This window comes from Anas acuta, chromosome 8, assembly GCF_963932015.1.
Source record: "Anas acuta chromosome 8, bAnaAcu1.1, whole genome shotgun sequence".
NCBI lineage: Eukaryota > Metazoa > Chordata > Aves > Anseriformes > Anatidae > Anas > Anas acuta.
In genome coordinates this window covers 8,737,390-8,764,849 of record NC_088986.1, presented here as the reverse complement: position 1 = coordinate 8,764,849, position 27,460 = coordinate 8,737,390, and the positions used below count along the sequence as shown (strand labels likewise).

Genomic DNA, 27,460 nt, shown 5'->3' with positions numbered 1-27,460 from the left:
GTTTTGGGATGGAAAGTGATGAACGGTCTGGCATCCATATATTGATTTCAACACCCCTGCTATGAGATCTAGAATTATATGGGACCTCTGCTGGTCTCCTGAGAGCTTACAGGGTGGCCTATAGATCCACAGCAAGTTCTTGCATATGGCTAAGGGTTGGGGGGGAAAACATTTCATCCCATGTTTAAGCCCATTCCTGTTCAGCAGAGCGCTTAAGCCTGGGTGTAAATCTCCCATGATTATTTGCAGTTCCAATAAGAGAGTTTCCTGAATTATGTCTACATTTTTACATCTCAAATTTTGAGGAGAAATACAGCTAGGGTATAGCCAAAATCTCTATATTATAGGACAGAAGGGGCCAATATAGCTTTCTTTTCTTTGACAACAGACAGGCAGAATTAGACTTATACAGTAGAACTTGGCACAGATGTAATAATAAATACGATATGAAAATGTCAGGGACCCAGAGGACCTGACATTAACATACACGTTTCTTTAAAGCAAAATCCTACTGTGCACAGGCAAGTTTTCCCATTCATCCTGGGAACAATTACACCAGAGATGGTAAATGCATACACTGCACTTTTCAAGGCCTATTTTATTTGCATTTACCATTTACTTAAATACCTGCAACTAGCAAAGACGAAGGCCTGGATTTTGGGCTGCAATCTACTTCATTGGGAGCAATGAAGAGAAGCAGCCAGGCAGGACTCCCTGCTGAGCATGAGGAATTCTCCAGCAGACCAGAGGGAGTCCAGGGCTGGCCGAGCTTCCCTCAGCAGCTTTGGTGGTGACACCCAAGCAAAGTGCATGCCTGGTGACATAAATCTGTTCTTTCACTTGCTAGGTATCCTACCTTCCTTTGTTGGTACAGGTGACAGCAGCCTCAAGATAGCTAAACATCACGTATGCTGTATAGCATTTCTATGATTAATATCTTGTTGTACAGCAGGAGTTTTTCCTCAGATCAGGATTACAGGCATCAGCCTTCACAATGGCACTTCCCTTTTCACAATAAGGTAGTGGAGGCAGGTTTATTTTGGCTTCTCTAGCTCAGGTTCTCTCTCTGTGCCAATTTAAGCTTCAGGTGAAAAGAAAATATTCAGAGACTTCCAAACTTCCATATGATACCAGATCAATGTGCATAAAGTTCTGCTGAAGTTGTGTGGTTTTGTTTTTTTTCTTTTATTTCAAAAAGGCTACAGGCTGGATTTGCACTTGGAACAAGCGGTTCCCCAGTGGAGTAACTCCTGATTTACAACAGTGTCTGAAAAGGGAATCAGACCCTGCCTATTTAATACAGACTTTTAAACAAATCAATTACATGTTTTTGGTCAAAATTAGCATTAAAGCATATTTTTAAAAGCAGCGATACTTTACCTTAAAAATTAACGTTAAAAAGTCCATACACAAAAACAGGCCGACCTCACTACAAGCATCTGGATGCCCAAATAAACACGAGCAAAGGGAGTTCTAGCATCTGCAGACTGTTAATTCACCCTTTTTTTCCTCTTTTGTAGGCTCGCCAAGTTCAATCTCCTGGTCGCCAACTTCTTGTTCCACTGAGACAGCCCGCTGATGAACTGCACTAGTGATGTCAGTAGCACCACTAATCAGTGCTGGACCAGGATGTCTGACCCTGGGGATAAAGTCCCTTTATATTCCAGCCTGCAAGTGTATGGTGTTATTATTTATTTATTTATTTATTTTAATTTCTCCCTCCCTCGTCCTATAGAGGATCCAAGATGAAGAACAGCAATGGAAAGAGCTATACAATTTCTGGAAAAAGGAGGACTGGGCCTCTGATGTGAGGCCGAGTCAGCTCCCAATGGCACAAAAGTGGGTGCAGCTTTATGTCTAATTTGCATGCAATATTTCATCAGTGCAGAGTGTAAAACACCTATTTGCATATTCAAAGTCTGTAAATCCCCAGTCCTGTGTGCAGTTGCACGGCAGCCTCAAGGCATTTCTCCTTTGAAAAATCACTTTCAAGTAACATATGTGAACCTGAGTGCCAGATCTTGTGGCAGGTGCTAACAGCTTTCAGAAAGGCCCTCTGGATTTTAATTTTTTGTGTTTAAGCTGTGTATAGTATCCATCACTTCATTCCCTTTGCTAAACTACTGAACAGAATTGTAGTTTCCTATAACAAAGATTCCCACCTCTCCCCATCTTTCCTCTCACACAAATTTAACATCCACCATCTTCCATCTCAGTGATGCTCATCATTATTTTATTTATTTTAATGTTCAGGACAGCTACATCACCTGTAGCTGTCTCCCCAGGTTCTCTTTAGCTTACGGAGAAAAATAAGCACATCACTGTAGTGATCCAGACCATGCATGACCTGAGCCACCTTTCTCACTCTGCTTTAGAAGGTGAGAGGTGGATCTGTCCCTGCCTTTGGTATCTTCTGTACCTATGATGAGGTGTGATGAAATTCCTCTTGGGAACCCTCTGCAGAGAGCAGAGAGAAAGCTGGAGCTGGGGACTAGGGACAGGAGGTTTTGCATCCTCCTGTGCTCTCACACCACCTCCATCCTTTAGAGAAGCTCAGCAATGGCTTTCTCCAGCAAGTGAAAACACAGCCACAAGACTTGCAACACACTTCTGCGTCCCAGATAGCATTTAACATTCTGACCAGATAGCATTTGCAAAAGGCTTTGGAGACCATGCATTACATTATTTTTAACCATCTAGTTTACGACAGACTCATTACTGATGATGCTGCCAGCCTAACACTGGCTGAGAAAAGCCTCAGCAGAATGGGGAAGGAATTCACCTTTCCTGAGTAGAAACATTCAAAACCACTGAAGTAGGAACACCAGAAGAGTTATTCCCCTGCTTTTATGGGAGCATGCAGACATCAGCAGAGCCCCTATCTTTTCTCTTCTAGAACGTCTCAGAAATTTAATCCTAATCTCAGCCACATCTGTTGACATCCGAACGAAAGAGGCCTGGTTTTGTCAAGTGGAGAGTTCTGGTAGTACACAGATTTTACCAGGAGCTGTGGAAATCCCAGGCATGCTTTTCTGCCACACCAGGGATGGAGGGGGCTGCACAAACCTGGCGGACTGGGAAAACAAAAACTGTCCTCTGCCACAGGACTGAGCCCCAGAGACAGCTCGATTCCCCTCTTGCCATGGGAGCCACTACGGTCCTTACGGTTCAGCACAGAAAAATAGCTTTTTTCCCCAGACAAACAAACAAAACAACCAACCAAAAAAAAAACATCTTAAAGCCTACTGACTTGGCTGCTAATAAACATCATGAACTGGAGCAGCATCCGAATTTCTGAAGCAATAAATCCAGCTCTCAGTTACAAAACTGACAGCTCTCATAAAAGAAAGAGAAATGCAACTAAGTAAAACATCCTAAGGAAATTATCGTTCAAATTAACTGCAGACATAAATTTATCCATCTGTTATCATAAGTGTTACTTGAAAATTATTTGCCCATAAAAATGAAATAAACCAGAGTGATTTTTTCTTAAACATTGACTTCATGTGTATAGTCTTAGTTGCCAAAATATTAACTCTTTTTAACAGCCCATGTGCTCTTGGCAGTGTCTCTGTTTCTCGACTGTAAATGGACCTTTATTAATCGCATGTATATATCAGGGCTGAGGGGCTTCACTGATCAATAATTCCTAACAGTCCATGATGGATTGTCAAAACAAAAAAGCAAGCAAAAGATATTTTTTTTTCTGTTTAGAAGTACCCTATTTAACCACTTCAATTCATTCAGAGAGAAAAATTAACATGCCTGTTACCTGAAAAATATCATTTAACTGCACAAACAATAAATGCCATTTCTTTACTAGAGTACAGTTAGTGTGCATATAGGCATGGTGAGATTTTCACATTAAGCCAGACCATGGTAAACCCTGGCAGGAGAAGAATGAGGTGTACAGAACTGGGTATAGAATTGTGTCCCATTTTACCCAAATCCTGTATTTTTCTTGGAGAGGAGAAAGAAGTAAAAAATGGAAAGAGTAAATGGACATTTTCACTTGTGTTTTATAAAGGAATAAATTGAAAGTTTGACCTGTTCCAATTTATTTAGAGTATGAGTAATGCTATGGAAGGCTAGAAGCGGGAGTCTATTGAAAAGTGTTCCTTCTATTTAAAATAAAGTCAGAAAACTGAAAAAGCTCAAGCTAAAATTGAGCATTTTTGTTATTTTATGCTCTATTTCTGAATAGAGCAAAAACCTTTCAGCAGAGTAAAAAGGTTTGACTTCATCTCATGGATCTAAAACCAGTTTTAATCTCAGCTTGTTTGGATATTCAACTACCTCTCCCCTTACAACTTCTTCATCCCCAGTATTTGTGTGCTTGATGTTTCCTGGCCTTGTGCTCACTCACAAACCAGACGCCCTAAAGCACATCCCCTGCAGTGCACCCTGATGTCTCTGCAGCTCAGCTCTACATGGCACACAGCAAGAGTTTAACAGGGACACCACATTCTTGCTCCAACATATTCTTTCTACAAGGAATCACTCGTCTTGTGAGACCATGGGATGAACCAGGCAGCACCCTGCCTCTGGAGGGTGATTTTCAGAGTGGGACCCTGTCCCCAGGTGTACACAGGATGACACCAAGGCCAAGCAAGTCACCTTACAGCAGCCCGAGACCACAACACTGCATTTGCTGAAGCTTTTCCAGAGTTATTTTCACGTAGCAGGAGAAAGTTTCATGTTTAGGGAAACATTTTGTTTCCCTAATTTTATTTGTCAGCACAGTTTTATCCAATTTTTCCCTTCCCAGAAACCATGACTGAAATTATGAAATTTGGAAACCAGTATACCTCGAAACAAATGAGAATTATATAAACTCCAATATCCTCAAAATGTATGTTTTAATAAAAAGATCATGCTTAACATACGAAGAAAACCTTTTGGGGGTACTTCATCCAGAATATTGTTTCCCTAATTAGCGTTCTTCTATCCCATCGGCCTTAAATACACCAGTTTTCAAACAAAGTGAAATAAATTCTTGCACTATTCCAAGAGTAAGCACATTCCAGCAGGGCTCTCTCATGCCTGTCCTAATCAAAGGTGTATTTCTAAAATTTTGCACTTAAGAGTTCATGGGAATATGTGAAAGCCTGAACTTTCATCAAGAACACCATTTTTTGTGCATTAAAAAAACAAAAACAAACCCTCAAGGACCTGGAAAACAGCTTGAATTTGTGTCCAAAGCACATAAAAAAAAAAAAAAAAAAAACACACTTAAAAATAAAGAGGTAGATATAAGAATACAAAATGCCTTTTTTTTTTTTTTTTTTTAAATGTCACTCTTACAATTATACCTTCAGGACAAAGACGGCTTTTGAATCATAATAGAAAATGAACTTGCTTGCACTTAGGCCACATAAAAGTTTTGGCATTGAAGAATTAATAATTTTCTCAGTACTTACGGCATGAAGAAAAAACTCTGGAGAAGAGAGGAGGCATTAATTGTACTTAAAGTACGGATGGCCTGCAGGGAGGGACTGCTTTAGTGAGAAAGGCCAAAGGGATGCTGGAACAAAGCACCCAAAACAAAAAGCTTTCCTCAGCCTCTCCCCCACCCTGGTTCCCAATAAATTCTGCCACATGCATCTGCTCTGTCTTGTTACAGTCTGTGCTGGAAAAATGAAACAATCCAGTGACAAAGCTTTTTCCAGCATAGCCAAAAAGGACACTAAGAGATAGAATGGGACTTGCTCTTTACAAGCAGCTTTCGGAAGCAGAGCTGCCTGGCTGTTTCGGGTAGCTGCTCTCAGATGTAGATAGGAGTTGAAAGCCCAAACCCCACACACAGTAGTGCCCAGTTTGTCCTCCTGGCTCCAGGAGTTACCTGCTTAGGGACTTCCTGAACTGGAGACTCCATCAGACCCATCACATACTATAACCTCCAATAAACCTAGCTCCACAGATTAGACAAGCTTTTTTTTTTTTCCTTCTTCTCAAAGTTAGCCCCTTTCCAATTATAAACCATAATGACATATTTTCCTACTGTAAAAACAGATGAGCAAGACTCCTCATACAGAAATATCAGGCAAGCTTGAGATTAAATAGGCTTGGGAAAATTCAGTCTGGATCCACTCAAAAAATAAATACATCAAAATGCATCTATCTGTACGAAAGCCTGCAGTCTTTAATCAGAATTCCCACCAAAGTGAGTAGCAAGAGGCAAGTCGTTGCCAGAGTTCACAGTGAGAGCCATGGGATGAGAAGCAAAGTTCTGTCAAAAATGAGAAATTGTTAGCGAGATGGAGCAGGAGGAGCAGATCAGTTCTCAGCATGGAAATCTCAAACTGCCTTGAAGTCAGGACAGTTTAAAGAACCACTGAAGCCGGCACTCAGGATTCTGCTGAGCAGGGGCCTGAGCAGTTATTATTTATGCTCTTATCACACAGAAACGTGAATTCCATTTGAAAGGGTAAATAATTAAAAAGAGAGAGACGGGACAGTTGTGTGTGCTGTTGCAGATGTACAGAAGTTCTAGAGACATTTTCTTTCTGCACTCTCCATGGAGAAAATTAAAACAGGCAGAGGGATGCAGTGGATTGTTACTTAGAGACTTAAAACGCTGCTGTTTAGCTATACATGTAAATCACAGACATGTACAAGGCTCAGAAGCATCCAATCTTTTGGGACACACCAAAGCAGCTAAGTCGCATCAAGAAACACATGGAACAGAAACACCAGGTTTGAAATGCCAGCCCAGGACCCAGAGCTACACACTGGTGCCACAGGTGTCACAGCAAGGTTTGTGTTCCCCCAGCCTCCCTGCCAGCAGTACCTGACCTTGCAAATTCAAAGGCTCTTCAAGCACCCCACACCCACTGCCACCAACACAACCACGATGCAAACACAACCTAAGAAGCCAAGAGGTTTGAGTGAGGAAGGGAACAAACACGATGCTGTGAGAAGTATTAACAGCTTCACTGCTCTACCAGGACAATCTAACAGAAAGCACAGCCTGATCACAACTCAGAGAGACCCAGGCCCACCTCCTGCAGCAAATCGCTTCATTTTTTAGAACCAGGTTTATACAGACAAAAGCCTTTCTGCCAATCCCCTGAGAAAGCTTCCTGCACGACCAGAGGAATAACCCCAAAGCATTCAAACCACTTTATTTCTAATCACGATATCCAAATAAAACCGAGCACTGCTGTACCTGCTCCAAAGGCAAAGAAGAAGCTCTTGTCTGCGTTCTCCCTCAGAAGTGCCATCACTCTCTTCCCCATCCTCTCATTCCTCTTGTAGATGAGCTCCTGTCTGAAGTAGCTGTCTATCTCCTGAGCCGTCACCTGCTCGTGGGGCGGGAGCGTCGTGTTGATGAAATTAGGGACCTGCAGTGGAGAGAGACGCACAGGCTCAGCTGGAGGCACCAAGCTCCGTTAAAGACAATGGGCTTACAAAAAGGACATGTGACAACAGTTAAGTAATCTCGAAAACACTGGAGGTTTTAATCTAGTCTTATTTGAGCCATCTGAACATTGCTGAAAAAAACACCAGAGGATGTGAGCTTACTGGGAATTGTACAAAAAAATATACAAATCACCAAACAAACAAAAACCCCAACAACAAGCAGTTTTTCAGAGTAGCTGGTACCCTTCTTCATCTCGGAAGGGAACAGCAGGCTGCAAGCGTTTCCTAAATGGAACTTAAATTCATTTTGACTTTTCTCCATTCTTTCAGCAGACTGAGCTTTTAGGCATTACACCTGGGTAACTTACCAAAACCTCTTCTCTGCTTTTTCAACTCAGTTCATTGGGTAATTAATAACAGAACAAGTCCTCTGATCTGTTCTCAGCTGAAGTCACCTTGACCTTAATTAAGGGCTGCAAGACTTGGCTTGTATATGTTGCTTTTGAATAAGCCAAACACTTAAAAAAGTAGGAAATGTTGATGTAAAGAAAGATGTAAATGTGGTAAAATTCCTTACCTTTCCCTCAGTTTTAGATGCTATTAGATCTCACTAGAAAAGACCATGAATTGCAACACATAAGTCCCTAGAACATCCCTGATATTCTGGGGGAGAGGAAGGCAATTCCACAAGACGTGCTCCTTTAGTCCCTACTTTTGGAAGGAGAATAGTTCGCACACAAAGAAGCATGGTGAAAACCCAAAGCATCATTTGGGTTGTTCAAGCAAGGGCAGCAAACCCAGGAAAGGGCCAAAACCCCAGCTATAAAGGACAGACAAGCCAGAAGTCTCTGATTTTTAGGACAGTTGATTTGTTTTGACACAACGAGCCCAAGGTCTTCCACAAGAACATGGGAGCCTACAGTGCAGAGAGAAGTGCTGTAGGTGGACAGTGTCTGGTGACTGTTTACAGGACCAGGCACCTTCCAGTGATTTTCTTTGCCTCATCACTGGAAAGCAACTTATGCTGCAAAACCCCAATTTGGATTTCTGAGTCCCCAGGTGAATGTAAAGCTGCCAGGATTTCCAGTGTTAATCTGAGTCAGTGGTAATGGTATTGCAAGCACAGTCCATAAGGGGAACATCCCTCAAGCAGTGTGCTGAAATACTTGATGCAAGGGCTCTTTTGCTTTAATTCTTCCTCTGGTTTTCTACTATACCAGATTCCTGCACTCATTTTCTTAGAACCTGCCTTTAGTCTTCTTTTTTTCAGCCCACCTCTTACCTTCCCATGTGGCCGCATGATTTTACCACAATGACTTTTGCCTCTTCCCACATTCGTGCTCAGATTGTCTCTCCAGAAGCTTTCAGCAAGTCTTAGGGAAAGAACCAACCTTCACCTTCCCAGTGGCTCTCAAAGCTTTTTCACTACAGCTACAACTCTTCTGATGTGTGTGGGGGACGGGGAAGCTGAGATTTCTCACCATGCATTATTCAGCAGGACAAGTCCAGGCTTTGCCCTGGATTTGCACCAAGGGCCGTACCCAGCTGGGTGAGCCAGAACCGGGCACCACATCTCCAGAGCCAAGAGTCCCAATGCTGCCGACAGCAACCTGCCGCTGTACCTGCACCAGCCAGGAGGACAAGGTGGACCTTTGAGGTTCAAACACTGTGATTCCCCAACCTGCTTTGCCAAATCACCCTACTTCCCACAGCACATCCCTCCTTACGGATTTAATTGTATTAGCCTGAGTCACTCCTTCCTCCCGGCTCTCCAGGATGGCTTGGCTTCTCCAATGTATATTGTAAAGTCGTCAGAGCAAGCATGCTCTTTGCACCTTGTTCTCATTTTAGCCCTTTGCCAGCACTCAGTAACAACAGTGCCATTAAGCCAGACCAACTGGAGACACCAGTTTCCTGTTAATGCACAAGGAAGCTGCCTCGCTGTCTGGCAAGGGCCTGTGCTTGTCTCAAAGGGACGCAGGAGCAGCCTGCTGGAGTCAGAGGGGTAAAACATCACTGGCTACGATAGCAAAGGATGCAGCAGCTTTGATTCCTGGTGAAAAGCAGTGAGAGATTATTGTAGGAATAATGTTTGAGGAATAAATAGCCATTTTACACTTGCTATTGGTCCATAGGGACATCACAAGGCTTTGCAATTCCTCTGTACCCTGTGTTTCAGGGGATGATGTAGCTGAGCCAGGAGTCATGAGAGCTCTGGGGGACCGAAATGGAAGGTGACATTTTCTGGGAACATCTGAAGGCTCAACACCCATGTAAGAGAAGTCTCTTCTCCCTTGCTTTTGGATGAAGGGAAGCGAAGGCTGGGAACCAATGGGGACCTGCTCTCGGATCACCTGCAGTGCTTGATGGAGAGCAAGGTACAGCACTGCCTGTGAGGATGACTTGCACAAGGCAGGAGCAGCAATACTGGGGATCGAATGGCTTCAGCTCATGCAAATTCTACACTTGCAGTCCTACATTCACATTCAACTCATAGTTTGGTTCCCTTCCTTACCTAACCTAAAATATAGTCCCTGAAATGGAGCCATTTCCTTGCCTTTTTTTTTTTTTTTTTTGCCTTTTTTTCCTCCTTCCCTTTGTATTCCTTCTGTGGGAAAGAGTTTGCTAAGGACAGAGAGATAAATTTCAGAAAAAGGACTGGGTTTTGTCAGCATTTCTCATGCTCGTCCAAAGAACAAGAGGAAAGAAGGCATCAACCCCACAGGCACATCACCAGCTAGGGATCCCTCTGCACCTTGTGCGTTCCTGTATTTCCAATGACTGCTCCATCACTGGCAAAAAAACGACTGTGCCTGTGTATGTTTGTGCGTGTGTGTGGCAGAGGCTGGAAGATAAATGATTGAAGTAAGTACGGCTGTACACAGTAGTGCAACCACACTCTGAGCTACGACACTGGCCCCATTAATCACCTCCGCTCCTCCCTGTATCGCCGCTCCTTTCCACAGCCGGTGACATACACCATGCCTGGCTTCAAGGAGGCAGCTGCTCCTGTTGATTTAAGAAACCCTTTGGATTCCTAACTACCAGACAGGGATCAGGAAGTCAAGAAACAGTCGCATGCAATTAGGAAGCTGTTAACCGCAGTCGGGATTTAATGTTTTTTGGGGGAGGGGAGGAAGAAAATTTGTTGTTTAAAAAGAAGAGGCTGATGAACACACCAAAGGGATGCACCTTCCCTGTCCATTTCATCAAATAATTTTCTTTCAAATCAGTGTAAGAATTATTTTTAATATTTAAAGGTAGGTATTTGTCATTTTGAGCTGCGTGAATGGATGAAACATTCACTGTGCCAATGGGCAAGGGACTGACCATCTCTGCAATAGTAGCTGACTACTGCTATCAGTACTCAAGTGCATAGTGGGCTGCATGATGGGACTGTTGAAAAATCCTAACTTCTTACTTTGCTCTTCATCCAGGAAAGCAGGATTTGGATCAGCAGAAAAGCACGGTGCAACCCATCACCTGGGTTCGCTTTGCAGTTGATACGTGTTAGAAGGGATAAAGAGGTTCTGTAGTCAGCCTCTGCAAGCCATGCAGTTTTCTGAGAATCCAACCAACTCATACAGACATATACACACACACAAAAATACGTATTTCCCATGGAAACTCAATAATATATTTCACCCACAGCTATTGAAAAGGAAGAATATTTTGTTTGACTGAGGCAACTAGAATTCTGCTTTTTTTCTGTTCATATTTATCCTGGACTACAGCTCTCCAATGTGCAGTACAGATGGACTCCAGACTTAGTCATTGGGTGTCACTCTTGGTGTCATTAGGTACACCGTGCATTTCTTAGTCAAGCTTTCGAAGTTAAAGGAGGAAATATGAGCCCTAAAAGAGGGTAAGTCCCAGTCTTTCAGAAATCCCCCCACCAAAGTCTGTGTAATTTTACTTGAGTCAGTATCCCTGATGGAATATATGTGTGGGTAAAGGTCTGCACACATGTCCGAGCTCACAGTGCTGTGGGATGCGGGCCATAATTCTTCACCTTTGAAGTCAGTAGGAGCTTTAGGAAGAAGAAAGAGGAAGGGTTGTGGAGTGGTTATGACACTATCCTGAAAAAATGGGTCTGTTCCCATGGGCAATACAAATCTCATGCATGATCACAAACTTGTCATTTGGGTTTAGACCTTCAAAGCAAACTCAGCACTTAACCTCCACTAAGTATCTTTGAAGCATTTGGCATTATTCCTCCTGTCTCTCAAAAGCCCATCTGTAAAATGGGGACAGCAAGACTTTCCGACCTGAGAACAGATGTTACATACAAGGCACTGGCTGAATCTACTTGGAGAAGACAGGACCCAAAGCAAGATCCAAAATCAAAGATGACGCTTAGCGGTAACCTCTCTTCCCACAAATACTTTGTGGAAGGAGGCTGGGATTCTGCTGCAATCATTAGCATAAGAGCTAACAACATACTTTAGCTTAGAAAAAATGTATCAGCCGTATCTCAAGATCTATGCTATGCTGTCAGCTTTGTCTACAGAAACAGAGAGAAAGGGAAAAAAAAAAAAGAGAGAAAAGAAAAATATATTGGTGCAGGGTCTTTTATCACAGTTAGGGCTGACTGCCAAAGTTCAGCTGAAACTTCATAAACACTGGATGACATTTAAATACATTTTCTTATTTACTATTTTTTAATATTTGGACAAATTTTCTGGGCAGAGGCACAATGCCAAAGCTGTGAATGTTGATCTGAAAATAATTTTTTGGACACATATAAGCACCTTCAACTTTGTAAAACATTTTTTCCCTGCTTTGGATCCACTGGCTACAGTGGAACTGCTCTAGATTCAGTCCAGTATCAAATCATAATCAGATGTGGAGGAATAGTGTTTTTGTTCCTACTACTATATGTTACATTTCTGCCCATTTCCCATTCCTTCAGTAACCCCTGTTAGCCTCATTCTGTTCCACTGATGCTAGCCTATTCCTGGAATGTCTGTTCAAACAATAGGATTATGTCAAAAGAAAATCAGTACCACCAATATCAGGTTAAAGGGCTGACACTGGCTGTGTGTGTGCAGAAGTGACCTTCATCCATAATTCAGCTAGAGATGGAGAAGAAGCTCAGGTAGGGAAATGGGAAGCCAATCAATTCCTGCCATGGAAAATAATACAGTGGTCTCAGAAAGCCCATTTAGGAGCAGAATGATTTCAAATATACAGAAGCAACCAGTCTCCATATCAGCGTATGCCCACACAGCCCATCACTGTGTTTTTCCTCTTTTGGGGTTAGGCACCAGTGGTACCCTAGAAAATAAAGGCCACAGCTGAGGTGAAGTTTGATTGCTTCAAGTCACAAGGTCTGAGAAAATTTTCTTTCCTGAAACCTCTCCTGACATTGTCGCCCTCTGTCTTGCTCAGCCCTCTCAGCTGAAGAAACTCCTCGCTCCCTGTCTCCCAGTAAGCAGACAACTAATGGCTTTCCAGCCTCACGACATGTGCATCACTGAACTCCAGACCTCCCCATGTACAGTACCATCACTGCTCCTCGCAGGGGAATCTCCTAATAATAATGCCTTATGGTCCCCCTCTCCCCCGGGAGTTCACAGGCTAGACAGAGAAAACAGGAGGAGACTCGCTCCAAGTCACGAGACAAGACCACAGCAAGGCCATCAGCTTCTCAAGTTCCAGTCCCGCACCTAAACACAAAACCCATCTGTCTTTCCCTGACAGGACAGCTCAGCCTCCACGCTAGTAATCCTTATCTCCAGTTGTTACACCACCAACAACACTTTATTTAACATGATATCCATTATATATCATTAGCTGCCTGGTTTATTAGCTTTACGTGGGCAGAGGCCAGGAGACAAGTAAAGGATAACGCTTCCCAAGATTTTCCCTGTACCAGCAGGTCAGGAACTTTTATAAGGTCTAGAGCAATACCCGAGATAAGAATCTCAAGAGCTGACAGCGCGGCTTACGCGGGCTTCCGGAGAGCCAAAGCAGCATCCTGAAACCCGCCAGCTCCTCCGGGAGACTGAACAGCCCTAAATTCACACCAGCACTTGCTGGGTCAGAGGCTGACATCTGAGCTCCAGTTATCACTCGTTTATGAAGGGAGGATACCCTCCTGTTAGCCAGCCTTGACAGGGCATTGTGGTTTTTTATTGCATTGCTGCAAAATATACTACCCTGGACTGGGAAGACACCTGTTTCTCTCTGATTTATGAACCTTTCTGGCATCTGGGAGAGCAATATCCACTTACTGCAGCCTCTGATACGAAGAATTCAAATCCAGCAAAGTAAATGGGCTGCATGAGGAAGCAGCTCCACGAGGAGGACGTGGCTGCTGGAGTGACAAACTCTGCTGCCGACTCGGCTGGTTTTCCTCCAGCACTCCTGAGTTTCCATCCTGATGGAGACCTTGGCCAAAAACGTCTGGCTCTTCTGATTCAGCCCAAAGCTGGCAGCTGCCAAGGAGACAAGCTTCCAGTTCGTTATGCGAAATGGAAACCAGGACTGCAAAACGGTGTCTGATCCAGGCATGTTGCAATTAGCCCGTCCTTCAATGCCTGCTGCTTTAAGGTGACAATTTCTAATTTTTAAGCACCACAAATTGCAGTAATATATTAGAAGCCTGAGTAGATTGTAAAAGGAGTCTTAGATTTTCAGGATAAATCAGCCCCATTTCTCTACTTTCCCACAGCAAACATCTACCCATGATGGGAGGTCAGAGGCACTTCCAGCACATTTTGGAGGACAGGGCCAGGATAGGTGTGTCAGTTTGGTGGATTTTGTGCTGCTAAGTTGGTTTACCAGAAGCATGCCCTGACACCAAACTTGGATACAGACACGGTCTGACTGGAAATCACAGAAAGCTTTAACATATTCCCAATCCGTGCTCATCCAACTTTGTTCCCACTGCCTTTGCAGAACGCAGAGCAGTTCTCAAGAGACAACCCTCACTGCAGCCAGCGGCCTGAAGTTTTGGGAGGATGTCAAAAAGCAGGCGAGCTTCTCCCACCCACGCTTGCCCACCCACTCGCCCACCATGCTGCCCTGCTGCGGCCACCCCTGCTCCAGGGAGCCCTTGGGGAACTGCTCTGGGGTTTGGACCAGTTCAGCATTTCCACCGCAGGAATGGATTTTCCATTGTGTCCCTTGGCTTAGCGAGACCCTGTAGTGTCCCAAAGCCCTGAACGCAGGAAACAGCACTGAGAAATTGCGAGGCCAAGGGGCAGTCGCCTCTCCCTCAGCAGAAAGTGTGGTCTAGCAGACTGGGAGCTGAAGGAGAGGGGGCTTCACAAACCCCGAATTATTTTCTGGCTCTGACTCATTGCAACTTGGATACGTTGCTGTGCTTCTCAGCATTTCTGCTCTCGGTCCTCTCTTTCAGAGGGCTGCGATGCACTGCTAAGGAGCCCTGGTGCTCGGGCTGCTGGGCAGCAGCTGAGGTCGGGGTGTCTCACACCTGCAAGCCAGCAAGCTCAGCCCTGCTCTTTTCAATGCGTTCTTGCTTTCATCTGCTGCCAAGAAAAAGGGCAGAAGGCGAACGGTGCAGGCAGCCTGGCTGTACCATTTTCCTTGGCAACAGCAATGGCAGGAAGAGGAGGAGAAGAGCCTCCCCTGCTCTCCCAAACCCAGTACTGCAGGGCAGAGGGCAGCACCAGAAGCCCACCGAAAATACCAGGATGAGGCTGGAGGGGAAAAAAAGCAAAATGGAGGGGAAGGAAAGTGAGCGAAGGAAAAAACTTGCAGGACACAGCCCAAGAGCACAAGGAGATTTGGTGTAAGAGCAACTCTGCTTCTTGGGACCAGGTCAGGGCAGCCACGTCTGGCTGTGAGCTAACCCCTGCCCGCCCACATCGCTGCTCAGAGTTCATCCATGTGTTGCAGATGCATTGCAGGTCTCGCCAGCAAGCTTTCTGTAATTGGCCTACCTGATTAAAAGCTAGCTTGGGTATCTCTTAGCATGGCACGGCAATTTTAGTGTCCAAAAGGGAGATCTTTGAGTTTCAAATTAGCAAGCTCAGCTCCATGAGCCGCAGGATCATCTGAACTTATAGATGGAGGAAAATTACAAATCAAAGAAGACCAAGAAAGGAAAAGTCGGCTGAGAAGTACTGAATTTTCTAAAGACAACACTTTATACTTCAAAAAAAAAATAATCTGCAGCTTCAGAAGCCACTGCTGGCCTGACTATAGACTGTAGAAAAAGAAATAAAAAAGGAAAAAAGGAAAAAAGGAAAAAAAAAAAAAGGAGAAAGGCCACAGGGATGGGTTGTGCACCTCACAAACAGCTTGGGGGGGGGGGTGATACTTTTATCCCTGCTAAAAAAGGACTTTCAGCAAATCCCTGCAAAGTCATGACCTCCATGTGTGTTTTCTATTTGTTTTTCCACACCAGCTAAATAGTTGCTTTCCAAGCAGTTGGGGAAAAAAGAAAAAAAAAAAAAAAAAAAGCAACACCAACCCCTCCCCCAAAGCCTCTTTCCCCACCCCAAGCCTGTCCCTGCTCCCCTTGGTAGCGATGCCAAAATATGCAGCCGGCCCCTCTATCTGAACGAATGTTTTGATTAAAGAAGTCTTAACAAAACAGCCAGAACAATGATCCCGGCCCCCTTTCTGCAAGCTTCACCCAGCTATGCAGTGTATATTTAGGACCAGATTACAGGGACCTGCTCATTAATTGAATAAGGATGACAAGCCTGCAGTGTATGCAAATAAAGGTTTGGGTTTCAGTGGGGAGGGTAAATCTGAACTACCGACTGATAACTCCTGCCCCACTTAAAACCCGTTTAACATTGGGATTTTTCTGAGGCCAGCTTTCATGAGCTTGCAAACATATGGAAAAGTTCAAGTTTTTCTATTTCCCTTCCAAATGCTTTGTTTCCTTTGACAAAGAATTTTTTCTTCTGTTCTGACACTAAAACCATCACCTATTATATTGCCATGACACCCAAGGAAAGGTACTGATCAAAAGGCAAAGCAGGGCAATAAAGTGAAAAAAAAAATGGGGCCAGAAGGTTGTTTATTAAGGCATTGCAGTTCTTTTTCCTAAGGTATTTTTCATTTTGTCTTCTCTTATACAGTGGGAGATCAGCTGGCCAGCAGTGGGTACAAACGCGAGTTTGTTCATCTTGAGCATATATTGTCAGGGCTCTGCCATGAGTTTCTTCCCATACGCGTTTGGTAGGGTGCTAGGGAAAGCCTGAATGCTTACTTGAAGTTTGCAACCTGATTTTAACCCAAGGGATGCATGACCCAAAAGATATGGTTTGCAAAATTTCACACAACTTATCAAGGAACAAAAAGGGAAATGCTGGTTGATAACGCAACAGCAGCTGGACCAGAGGCGAGATGATGACTTTTGAACTAGTGTGAGATTGGGACTCTGGGGTTGTTTGGGAGGTCTAGGATAAGACACGAAGGTGCAGAACATTGCCAAGAAAGCAATTCAAAATGGAACAGGGAGCAATCAGGAAAAAAGTAAGGAATAATTTAGGTGCAATCAGTTAAATAGAGACAAATCATGCTTAGTTATCCTTGGAACTGTTTTACTACTAAGTGGTTAGAACTGTACAAGGCTTGACTTTGGGCTTATCAGCAATCATCTCCCCCAGAGAAAAGAAGCTCCAGGTCTGAAATTGCTATTGGGGAGCAAAACCAGTTTACACTGGTGAACCTGGTCTACTGGGCTCACTATTCACTCTTGCACAGTAAGTGTTGGACCAGGAAAAGCTGTGTCAAGGAGTACCCAAGAACAACAACTTTTCAGATAATGTCTGGATACTAATCCTGCCAAGTCAGCTGGGACAACCAAATTGGCCCCCCATTTTTTCCCTCCCTGTCTTAATGAGATGACAAACACATCCTCTGGATAAAACACAAAGAGAGAAGAAACATTTTGTATATTCAACTCACAAGATATTGTTTCAAAAACCAACAAGTCTTTCTCATTTCTCTTGAAGAAGTCTTTCCAAGAAACACTTCATAAACCAGCTCTTTAAAAAGAAGGGACAGTAAATGCTTTACAGCAAACATACAGCAATGCACAGAAAGGAGCATGCTACCACCACCAACTCCAAATGTTTTTCCCAGTCAGTTTCATGCTCTTTTATAGTTGATTCCCTTACTAAGTAATACAGGTAGTCAACAATCCTTAATGTTTTTAATGTAAATCAGCCCTTTTCTGTAAGCAAATGTTTCTTTTCTAGTAACACAGCAGTCTCTGAAAGAAAAATCTTTGCCTTTAAATGTCTTGTTCCAATTTTTCTCCTGCTTTCTCTCACTCTCCCATTGCCTTCTCCATGGAAACAGAAAAGAGGAAAGAAGGAACTTCCAAGTTAGACAATGCTAAATGCAAGCATACAATGAAAATTTCCAAGCAAGAACCTATTTTCAAAACCTGTAGCATGAAAATTATCTGGGAATGTTCCAGATAATTCACAAAAAAATAATTTCTGCAGTGTTTTCCCCAGCACTGTCATCAACAAGTAGACTTTCACAATCTGGATCTGTAACCAATTTTCTAAAACACATAAGCCAAAATACAATATTGCTCCAATCTGAAATCCTGTTCTGACATAATATGAAAATTAGACTCTGAAAACGTTGGCCGCCCTTCTGCTTTTTTGTTTCAAAATGCTCACAATACACCAAGACACGAAGCTGTGACTCAGGTGCAAGTGGAAAGAACGAATGACCCCATCACAGCTGATCAGGAGCTCTTCTGGACTCTGGGAAAGCAACATCTCTCTGGGAGCATCCTGTGCTACAGCCAAGAGACAAGAAGGCGGGAGACATCCTCTGCTTGCCGTTGGAGCACAAGCAGATCTGAACGCATGTCACCAAACACCCAAGCAACGATGGGACTGCCATCAGTTTCACCAGCAACCTACGCTTGTGGAAGTGTTACCGACCCCTCACCTGGACCCAGAAACTCTTGGGACCAGCTCACTTGGTGCCTGGGACAACCTTGCACTTGCTTTGCTGAAAAGCCTATAATCACTTTCGCTGGAAGGACGAGAAGCTGTGCCAGTTCGTCTGCACTTTGTTACAGCTGAAAACGATAAGATGCTTCCAAAGTGTTGTGTTACAATAGCTGTGCCTTCAGTTTAAGGATTTATCTTCTTTTACCATAGATAAAACTCCATTCCTTGGACAAATTAGGTCTGCTTATCATTCAACACTCTACCTAATGGTTTCAGCTGTGTGTTTCTGCATTTATTGAAGCTGGGGCATTCCACAGATAGCTTTCATTGATTTGAGGAGTGAGCCAGAAATCCAGTCATATTTTATCCAAAATGAGAATGGGGCAAATTAATGATACAATTAGAATTATCAGGACTCTTAAATCTTAAAGGACAGGTTTAAATGCAGAATGATAACATTTTAAAGGGGTATATAACACAACCTGTTTATAAACAGCAAGTATATTGTGAAGTGATGAACTAAACCTTTTCTGTGGTTTAGGGAGGCTGACTACTGACATGCTGCTATCATACGGGTCTGTAATATCAGGATCACCACATGCTTTTCAAAAGGCAATGTCCACTACCCAAACAATGCATTTCAGCACGAATCCATGGACTTTTGAACTGCAGAACCAATTCAAGGTACAGGTGACATCATACCAGCAAGTTATACAAAAAGCTCAGTTGTTTATGATGGGCAGAGCTATAAGAAGGAGTCACAACGAGCCCTCAGCACCCAAAAGGGGTTGAGACATATCTGCAAGGCTGAGGTGATCACCAAACAACTTCATTGCATAGCCTGCCTTTCTGTGTAGGATGAAGCAATAACATAACCTCTCCTGGCAACATGAAGATTGTTAACTCAGGTGAACAGAAAGCATCTAAACTGTGTTATTCACTGGCCTAGCTTGATTTGTTCATTTTCATTCGGAAATACACTCAATTATTTCAATACAGCCCAAAACACACACAAAACACAAGAGGTCTCTGGATGAAAGATGCTTTATAAATGGCAGGTACGACCCTTGCATTGTATCGATAACCCTGAACGGGACAGGCAAATAACAAGTATGCAAGGAGTGGGACCTGGCTTGAAGAAAACTGTCTATAATAAAAGCAGTGCAGCCACATGCCTCTGGTATGCCAAATAAGCAAAGAGAGAGGAGAAACTATCCTGTCCTGGACAGGAGCCTTCCTGAGGTCAGAAGAATGGTTGAGGACAGCAGAGGAAAAACAATATCTGGAGATCACTGGTATAGTCTTTGGGAAGGGTTAGAGGAAAAATACCCTCATCATCCCCTCTTTATAAAGCATACAAAGGAATACAAGGAAACACTGAACCAGCAAATCCATGCTGGCAAAGATGAAGCTGCTTTACAGAATTGTCCTTAAACAATTGAACATCTCAAAATTGATCACAGAATTAATGGGTACAAGATACCCCTGAACCCAAAACTCTACAGGTACCAGTTCAACATAGTTAAATAAAGACTTTTACATCAGATTTAGGGAACAAAATACAAGAGAAATTGTTCTGTACTCTAATTCTTGTTCACCAAGGCTTCAGCTTATTAGGCAATTTTTTAACTGTCTTAGGTAAGAGCAAGTGTTCTCTGGAGGTAGACAGTTTTCTAATTTTGCACTTTTTTTTTTCTTTTTGCATTTTAATGCATCTGGACATGCTGACCTTAATTCCTTTGTAAAAGCTTCAGACAATACCAAAGTTAAAGCTGCTGATCTAATCTCATGCCTCTTCACTTGTAGACAACTTTTTTTCAAAAGGAGAGAAAGAAACTATGATTTATTTGGGGAAAAAAGTCCGGAGATAAAGGAAAATAAACCTATCCTATCTTTATCTTAGAATATTTTCTCTTCCATATCATGTTGACTTTCTGCCCAGAAAATCTAGTGTAAGTCTCTTGATTGAAAAAGTCACAAGAGAACCAAGAGTTTGCAGAAGGCTGTACAAGCGGGAGAGATGTTTCCTACTCCACTTTTGGGTCACAGTCTAACTGAATAAACTCAGCCTCTTAAAATTTTATTAAGTTTGAATAAGGATTTATATGTTCAGAAAAATGGTAGTTGGAAACAAAATTAAAAAAAAAAAAAGGGGATAGAGACAGAGAGAGAGAAAGGAATGAGGAATGTAATATAACCACAGGAAAGGAGAGGTGTTTCCCACTTTCACTGTTCTTAATTAAAATAAAAAATAATAAAAAAAATGAAACAGAGAAGAATTTCTTTAGTGCTCATCAGTGTTGATTGCTCCAGGACAGGAAAACAGCAGAGATTTGGGGACATGCTCCCACCTCAACCCAACTAAATTGGACTCTCCAGCCCCAAGACAGGGAGCAGATCCCTGAGGTGATCTTGTCCTTTCCTTGTCCCCTTCCCTGTCCCTGTCCCCATCTCCTTCCCCGGGGTGCCGAAGGAGCTGTCCTCTGACCCAGTGCCTGAACTCCTGCTTTGGTCTAGGAAACTTTCCAGCATGTTTACAGTTACGGAAAATAGCGGCTTTGAACTGAGGGAACTGATGGACAGACTGACCTTTATCCTGCAGCTCCCACTAACTTTCAAGCAACCAGCAGGCACTAGTAACCTTATAAACAGCCCTCAAATGAACCCAGAAGTTCAAGTGATGATGCATCCAACTTGGGATATTCAAAGTTTTTCTGCACTTGCAGGCCTATCAGTTTTGTCATCTGATGAAGACCGCAATAAACTCATGGCACGTGATAAATCCCTGTGCTTAGATTTAATGGCTCAAAAGAAAAATGCCATGGGAATGCTTCATATGTAATATTTAAGCCAGGTTAATCAAATTTGATAACTGAATGGCAAAGACTTTGTGGCAGGGAGATCATCCTTGCAAAAAATAGATAGAATAAACTTTGGAATTACCACTGGCAAAAGTTGACCTGCATAGAGAGTTATTTTAGGTTTTAATTTTCTATTTTGCTCTGCACGCAATTAAAAATAAATGGTATAAAGCTGGTTTATAAAAACACTACGAAACAAAAAACCTCTTTAACCAAATTAAAAACAACAACCCAAGAGATGAAAATACTCCACAACATTTAGAGTTCTGCAGGGACTAGTATACATACAGGGATTTTAATTTTCCATGGCCTGTAAGTGTTATAATCTCTATCAACTGTGTGTACTCTGGGACCATGACTAACACCACTGCTTGAACTCTCATTGGTTATGGCTTCTTTCTTCTTCCTTTAACACTGTTTTTAAACTCACATTTGATCCAAGAATTTGCAGGGATAAAAAAGTTTTTACAGCGTTCTGTGCCTCTCAAGTCTAAAACACAGGTCTGTTACAGGACATTGTGTCAACAAATCGCAGATGTCTGCGAGTCAATGCAGTCAGTGTGAAAGGCCATAACTTGTCTCACGGACCCAGGCTGAGAAAAAACGTTGTCAAAATTACATTGTTTGATAGCCCCAAAAAGATGACACAAGACATCCAGATGTCAAGACTGTCTTCATGATTTTATGATTGGTATTTCTTTCTTTGTATCCATGGCAATTACATTAGCACATCTTGCAGGAGGATTTCTTCAAAATCACAATGTGTTTATCTCATGTGCATGCCTTCACATTACAGGAATTGTTAGTTATCTTCTCCAGGATCTTCTAAAGTCTTGAGCTCTCTACCTTTTATAATTCACATATCACATCCTTACAGACATATTTTTACCTGAGTTGGTTCCTCCCTTTACTTTTCAGGGCTGCCCAGAAAGAACAGCTCTGGCAGCTTTGGTGCTACACAGACTTCTCCTTTAGTACTGCCAGGTTAACCACACTGCCACGTCCTGATTAGGGATGCTGAACCAATGCTTCGCTCTCTAGGACTGGATTCACTGCGAGAACAAAGAGATTTGATCCCATTCATCACCATCAACCGCTCTTTCTACTATTTGAAAATAATAACTGCTTAGGGAAAAAGAGGAGATACAACCATTTGTTTAGAATTTAAGGACCTCCAATTGTCCAAGCTGATGTCTGTCTGCCCCAGTTGAGGGGCAGGTTAGCTTGGTGATAGATGACATGGAAAAGCTGCAGTGGATGTCTTTTATACTCCTACCTAGAACTTCTAAGAGGGGCATTCAAGACCACGATGAAAGCATCCACATTTTGGAGAGTAGCTGCCTTACAGGCAGACCAGGGCCATCCTCACTTTCTCAGCTGTTTCTCTGAGCAAAAAGTGGCTCACGGAGCCCTGCACAACACAAGATAACAATGGCAAGGTAAGAAGTCTCAGAGGCCTCCACAAAGATTGACAAACTGAGCTCACACTGTCTCAGTTCTCTCTTGAGGTCACATCATTATCCTTGATTTCCATTTCCTGATGGTAAACTGCTATCATGATTTAATAGGCTTTCATTGGCAAAACATATATAATACTGCCAAAGGTTGTACAGGTCCCCTTTAAGCAAGTCATTGCACCTGAGACAGGAACCTGGGGACATTTATCCAAAAAAAGAAATAGAAGACATCCAAAGACCAAGTTTCCATAGAATTAATGGGAAGGAATAAAGAGGAACCTAAGTATTAAAAGAGAATCACAGAGTTTGCCATGAACTATCAGACTAGTCTGAAAGCAGATTTCTGCTCCATTGAGAGTCTTTAATAGCAGTGGATAACTAAGATAAACAGAGACTGAAGGGCTGCCTGAGACACATACAAAATTATTGAATTATGACATGTTTGAGAAGTTATTTACTTTATAAAGTATTTACATAAGGTTCACTTCCTCTCCAAATATAAGCTCAAATATTACAAAGCTTTTTTTTCCCCCCCTTAATGAGGGGACCACATTCAACAGCCCCACAAACATCCATAATTAACTTTTTTTTCAGGCACATTCCTAGGAAAGTTTTCCAGGCAGTCACTTCCACAGAGCAAAAGCAATACCAAGGAAACCCCAGTCTCTCACCAGGCAAATGTAGAGAAGAAAACACAAGGCATCAAAAGGAACAGGGAAAAGAGGAGATGGGGTATAAAGTGATGACCCTGCGACCAGAGTTTTACTTTTCTCTGTGCTATAGGCACCTGACAGGCCTTCTGCCAGGCTCTTAACCTCTCTGTACCTCTATTCATCAGCTGAATTAAACACTTTGTTGTCATATGATACCTGTAAGAGGGGAGCTATGTGTGCATTTATCTGGCAGAAACAGATGCCAAGCATTTTAACGAACAGAGGTCACTGTATCCAACGCAGAAATTTTAGATCAGCGGCTTTGGCAGGAGAACACTTCCTGCCTTTTAAGGGAGAATACCACTGCTATTAAAACAACTGATTTGTTCTCAGTTAGCTGGCCCATCCATAACACTTTTGCTTACCTGAGAAGTGTCGTGATTGAATATGACAGCATTCAGGTCTCCACAATTATAATGCTTGATGAGATCTTCAGTGGTATATGGGGCCTGCAAACTACCTGCTCGGAGACTTTCATGTTGGAGCAGAGTTTGGTTCAGAGCAAACAGCACCTGTAGAAATGTAAATAATAAAAACAGGAGAGGAGTTCAAGATACCAAGTATCAAAGAAGCAAAGCCGTAGAGGCTAAACTTTTAAAAACTCTTATGTGCCTGAAGTCTATTGACCCATCATAGCCCACAGCAGTAAGGAATGATCTTTAGGTATTCCCAACTGGAAGGGAATTCCACCCTTCTCTAATAGAAGTCCTTATTACAGTATCCTTGATATTCTTCATAAAGTCTAATTTCATAATATGTACACTGCTTGGAACTCATGACCAAGTGGTCTGAGGACAATTAGCTTATCTCTGCACAGAACTTGGCTACGTGAGAGACACTGGAATGAAAAAATCCCAGAAGTAGGAAGCTTCTATTCTATTGCGTCTGTTTCCTGACAGCTAGCTTAAATCCAAAGCCCAAATAAAGCTAGAAGATTTAAAAAAAAATAAAAAATCATAATCTTAAAAACTTAGGAAGTCACTGTTGTAGCAGGGAAATTTCTGAATGCTTTTAATACCAGAAACTTTAGGAAATTCACTATTAGTCTCCCTTCCTTAGCTTTTCTTCCTTCACCTACCGTTTTGCAATATGAACATATATATTGAATTGTAACACTGTCAATTGGATTTACTTCTACAAAACCTCAGGTATATAACAAATATGATCTGAGATTTTTATTTTTTATTTTTATTTTTCAAAGGAATAAAAAAATAAAAGTATCTCCAGGGCATTAACAGCCTCTTAATAGGAAGCTGTTAGATGTTAACTAACATACACAAATTCTGGTTGAGGGAAAGCAAATGTTATTTTTAATTTACTTTTTAAAAATATAAAGATGGTCTTTCAAAAGAACCTGTTACACTGCAGTTCTGCAATTGGTTCCCGCTTAAGATCCAAGCCTAAGAGATTTCCTTGTTCAGATCTAAGGGTCTCTTCAGGCTTTTCTACAAAGAGATCCAACTTTCCCAGGACCATAGCCTATAGTTAAGCATCTACCTAACTTAGTTTTCCTGTAATTTAAAAAACCTGCAAAAAAATACAGCTTAAAAATTTCTAAGCTTTGAAAGGCTCTGAGCTTTCTCTTTTTCCCCTAAGGGCTACAGCTCAAAGAGGAAACGGTTCATCCCAGGATTTCCTGGGGATTCTAAACATTTTGACTAATAAAAATAAAAGCTTAGAAAAACTTTGACAGGAAAACCGAGAGTAGAGGTTTTCCCAAAATGCTTTTAGCAAAATCCTTCTCATTTTTGATTTTTTAAACAATGGATGTTGCTGGATTTTTATATACAAAAATGTGTATACACACACACACACATGTACAAACAACCACAAAAACCCTGAGGATAAGACAGAGTGTTTTATGGTAAAATATTAAGGAGATGATAAACAAATCCTTCCTTTATTCCAAATGACTTTTTTGGGGGGTTGCTCTGGCTTCCTGAGGAAACCAGTGCTCTGCGTTCATGCTCTGCCTCTGTCTCTTTGTTTCCTCCTAATAAATTTGGAACCTATTAGCTGATTTCAGTCATATTTGCAGAGGGTTAGAGGTCTTAAAGAAAATTGCCTGCATGTTCCTTGAAAATAAGCGTCTGGTTGCAGAAAAAGCCGCAGTGTGAGTTCACATAAGACACCACCATGAGAGAGAAGGAGTTATTCAGAGCTTGCCACAGGAGATGGACCCCAGAGTTCATTAGTGGCAGTGGCCATGTCAGGACATTCGTGTTCTTGCTCGCTGCCCCCGTCTTGCAATGGGACCTAAGTGCTGGTGGCCAGCTGAGCTCTAGCACTCTGCTGACACCGCAGGGAAGCTAATCGCCGGGTTCAAGCAACTGCCCAAAAAGCAGCTCAAGAGATTTTATTCTAGGCTGGGAGTTAAAATTAGAAACTGAAGCTCTTGCATATGCTAAAGCAAAATTTCAGCCGCCTAAGCAGATTTCTAGAGAAGTCTTGCTTAATCACGCCGTAATCACCATGGGTTTTGGTTGGGTGGCCCAAAACACACTTGAAGAGATGCAGGGTCTTGTAGCAGTCACTTGCCGGCTGGATTTGTAGGCTTTTTCCCCCAGAGTCTGGTTAAAGCCATCTTAAAAGCTGCATTTATTTTTCCTTACTGTTCAGATAATGCCACAAAAACAATGCTGCTTCCTTTCCTTCTCCCTATCTTAATATCAGTGACCCCACGACCTCCAGCCTAAACCTCTATCTGAGTTAAATCTCCCAGAGGTGCCTGAGATTACCGAACAACTGATGACTTCAAAATAAACACACTTAGAGCGACTGCCCGTACACAGTCCCACCTAATAAATACAGCAGACAGTATTTGTTCTGGGAAGTGATGGGAAGCTAAGGGTTTGGCTCTGGGAAAGTGCATTTTTATTCAAGCAATTTATGATCCTCACATCTGCGTGCTTTGAAAGCCATTTTTGCACAGCTGTCTCTGGCCCTGAGTTGCAAGCGATCAAACACGGACAACAGGAGGGGTTTTTCACCCTGCCAGGAGGAAGCCTTTTCACCCAACTGGTGTCATTCTCTGGAGAGAAGCATTCAACACACGGATTTTATGAGCATGTTTGGAGACATCAGCTTGGCCCTTACGGCAAACCCATGGGTCCGGCTTTATTGCTGAAGAAAGCAGGTAGCACCGGCCCCACACAGCACCAGGAACCACTGGGCAGACTTTTTAGCAGCACTTTTGCATAGCCTATTGCCATCTCATGGATAAGGGGTCTGTACCAGACCAGCTTTTCCCTGGCAAGGTCAGAGGCAGACCTGGGACAAGGCGAGAGCTCTTGCATTATGGGTGACCTACAATCAAGGTACACCCAGGAAGGGGGAGATCAGCAGGGTCCTCAGGTTTAATTTTTTGGTGAACAAGGCTGCTCCATTTCTTATATTCATGCCATCTGTTCTCACCACTACCCAAGAGTACCTGTGCTGCCACACTGCACACCTTTGGTCTTTGGCCCCACTGATCTTGGACACCTCAGTTTATTTTGTTAAAATTTATAGTTCCCTCATTTCTAATGACAGCTCAACTCCGTGCCCATCACTTTGTCTAGGAGGCAATACTATGGATTTCTAACCAAGTGGAAAGGTTCTTCAGTTTGACTACAGTCCCAAATGGTGCCACCGTGGCATCTCAGGGGCCATCTTAAAATAAGACAAGGAAGCCTTGTTACCATACTTTAGTAACATACTTGAGGGGTCCCAAATATTCTTATGAACTATTTTGCTAATAAAATAGAAAACAAATTCAGATGTTACAATCGAAGAAATAAACTTTGCATTAAGCTGAAAAGAAAGAGATCTGTGTTCTTCTGGTGCAATTGCTATTGAAAACACTTGAGAAGGAAAGGAAACCCTGAGAAAACTCTTGCACCAGACTTTGGTGTGCAGATAAATTTCATTGTTATGCGATGGAGAAATCACTTTCCATTCCTAAACTTATGAAGGCTGAACCATAAACACTACATTCACATGACTCCAGTAGCTGGAGTTACAGGATGACCCCTGCATAGAACCATGATTAATAACAATACCACAAAAACAAGTACTTAAGTTTCACGCTATGATGTCATCTCTTGGGCAGCGAACTATTGTTTTCTTTTGCTCTCTTTTTTGGACAAGTGCCACCACAAGGCAAATACTAAATAAGCATTACT

General features: G+C 42.5%; 1 protein-coding gene across 3 annotated transcripts in view; it reads right to left on the bottom strand.

Moving 5' to 3' along the window:
• TRABD2B (TraB domain containing 2B) overlaps positions 1-27,460 on the bottom strand; it is a 279,252-nt gene that overhangs the window by 102,358 nt on the left and 149,434 nt on the right. For all 3 annotated transcript variants that reach the window (XM_068690371.1, XM_068690372.1, XM_068690370.1), the window contains exons 3-4: positions 23,663-23,809; positions 7,169-7,343 (exon numbers count right to left, since the gene is read on the bottom strand). In XM_068690371.1, the coding sequence (XP_068546472.1) occupies positions 7,169-7,343; positions 23,663-23,809 (322 nt within the window). The remainder of the gene's footprint in view (positions 1-7,168; positions 7,344-23,662; positions 23,810-27,460) is intronic.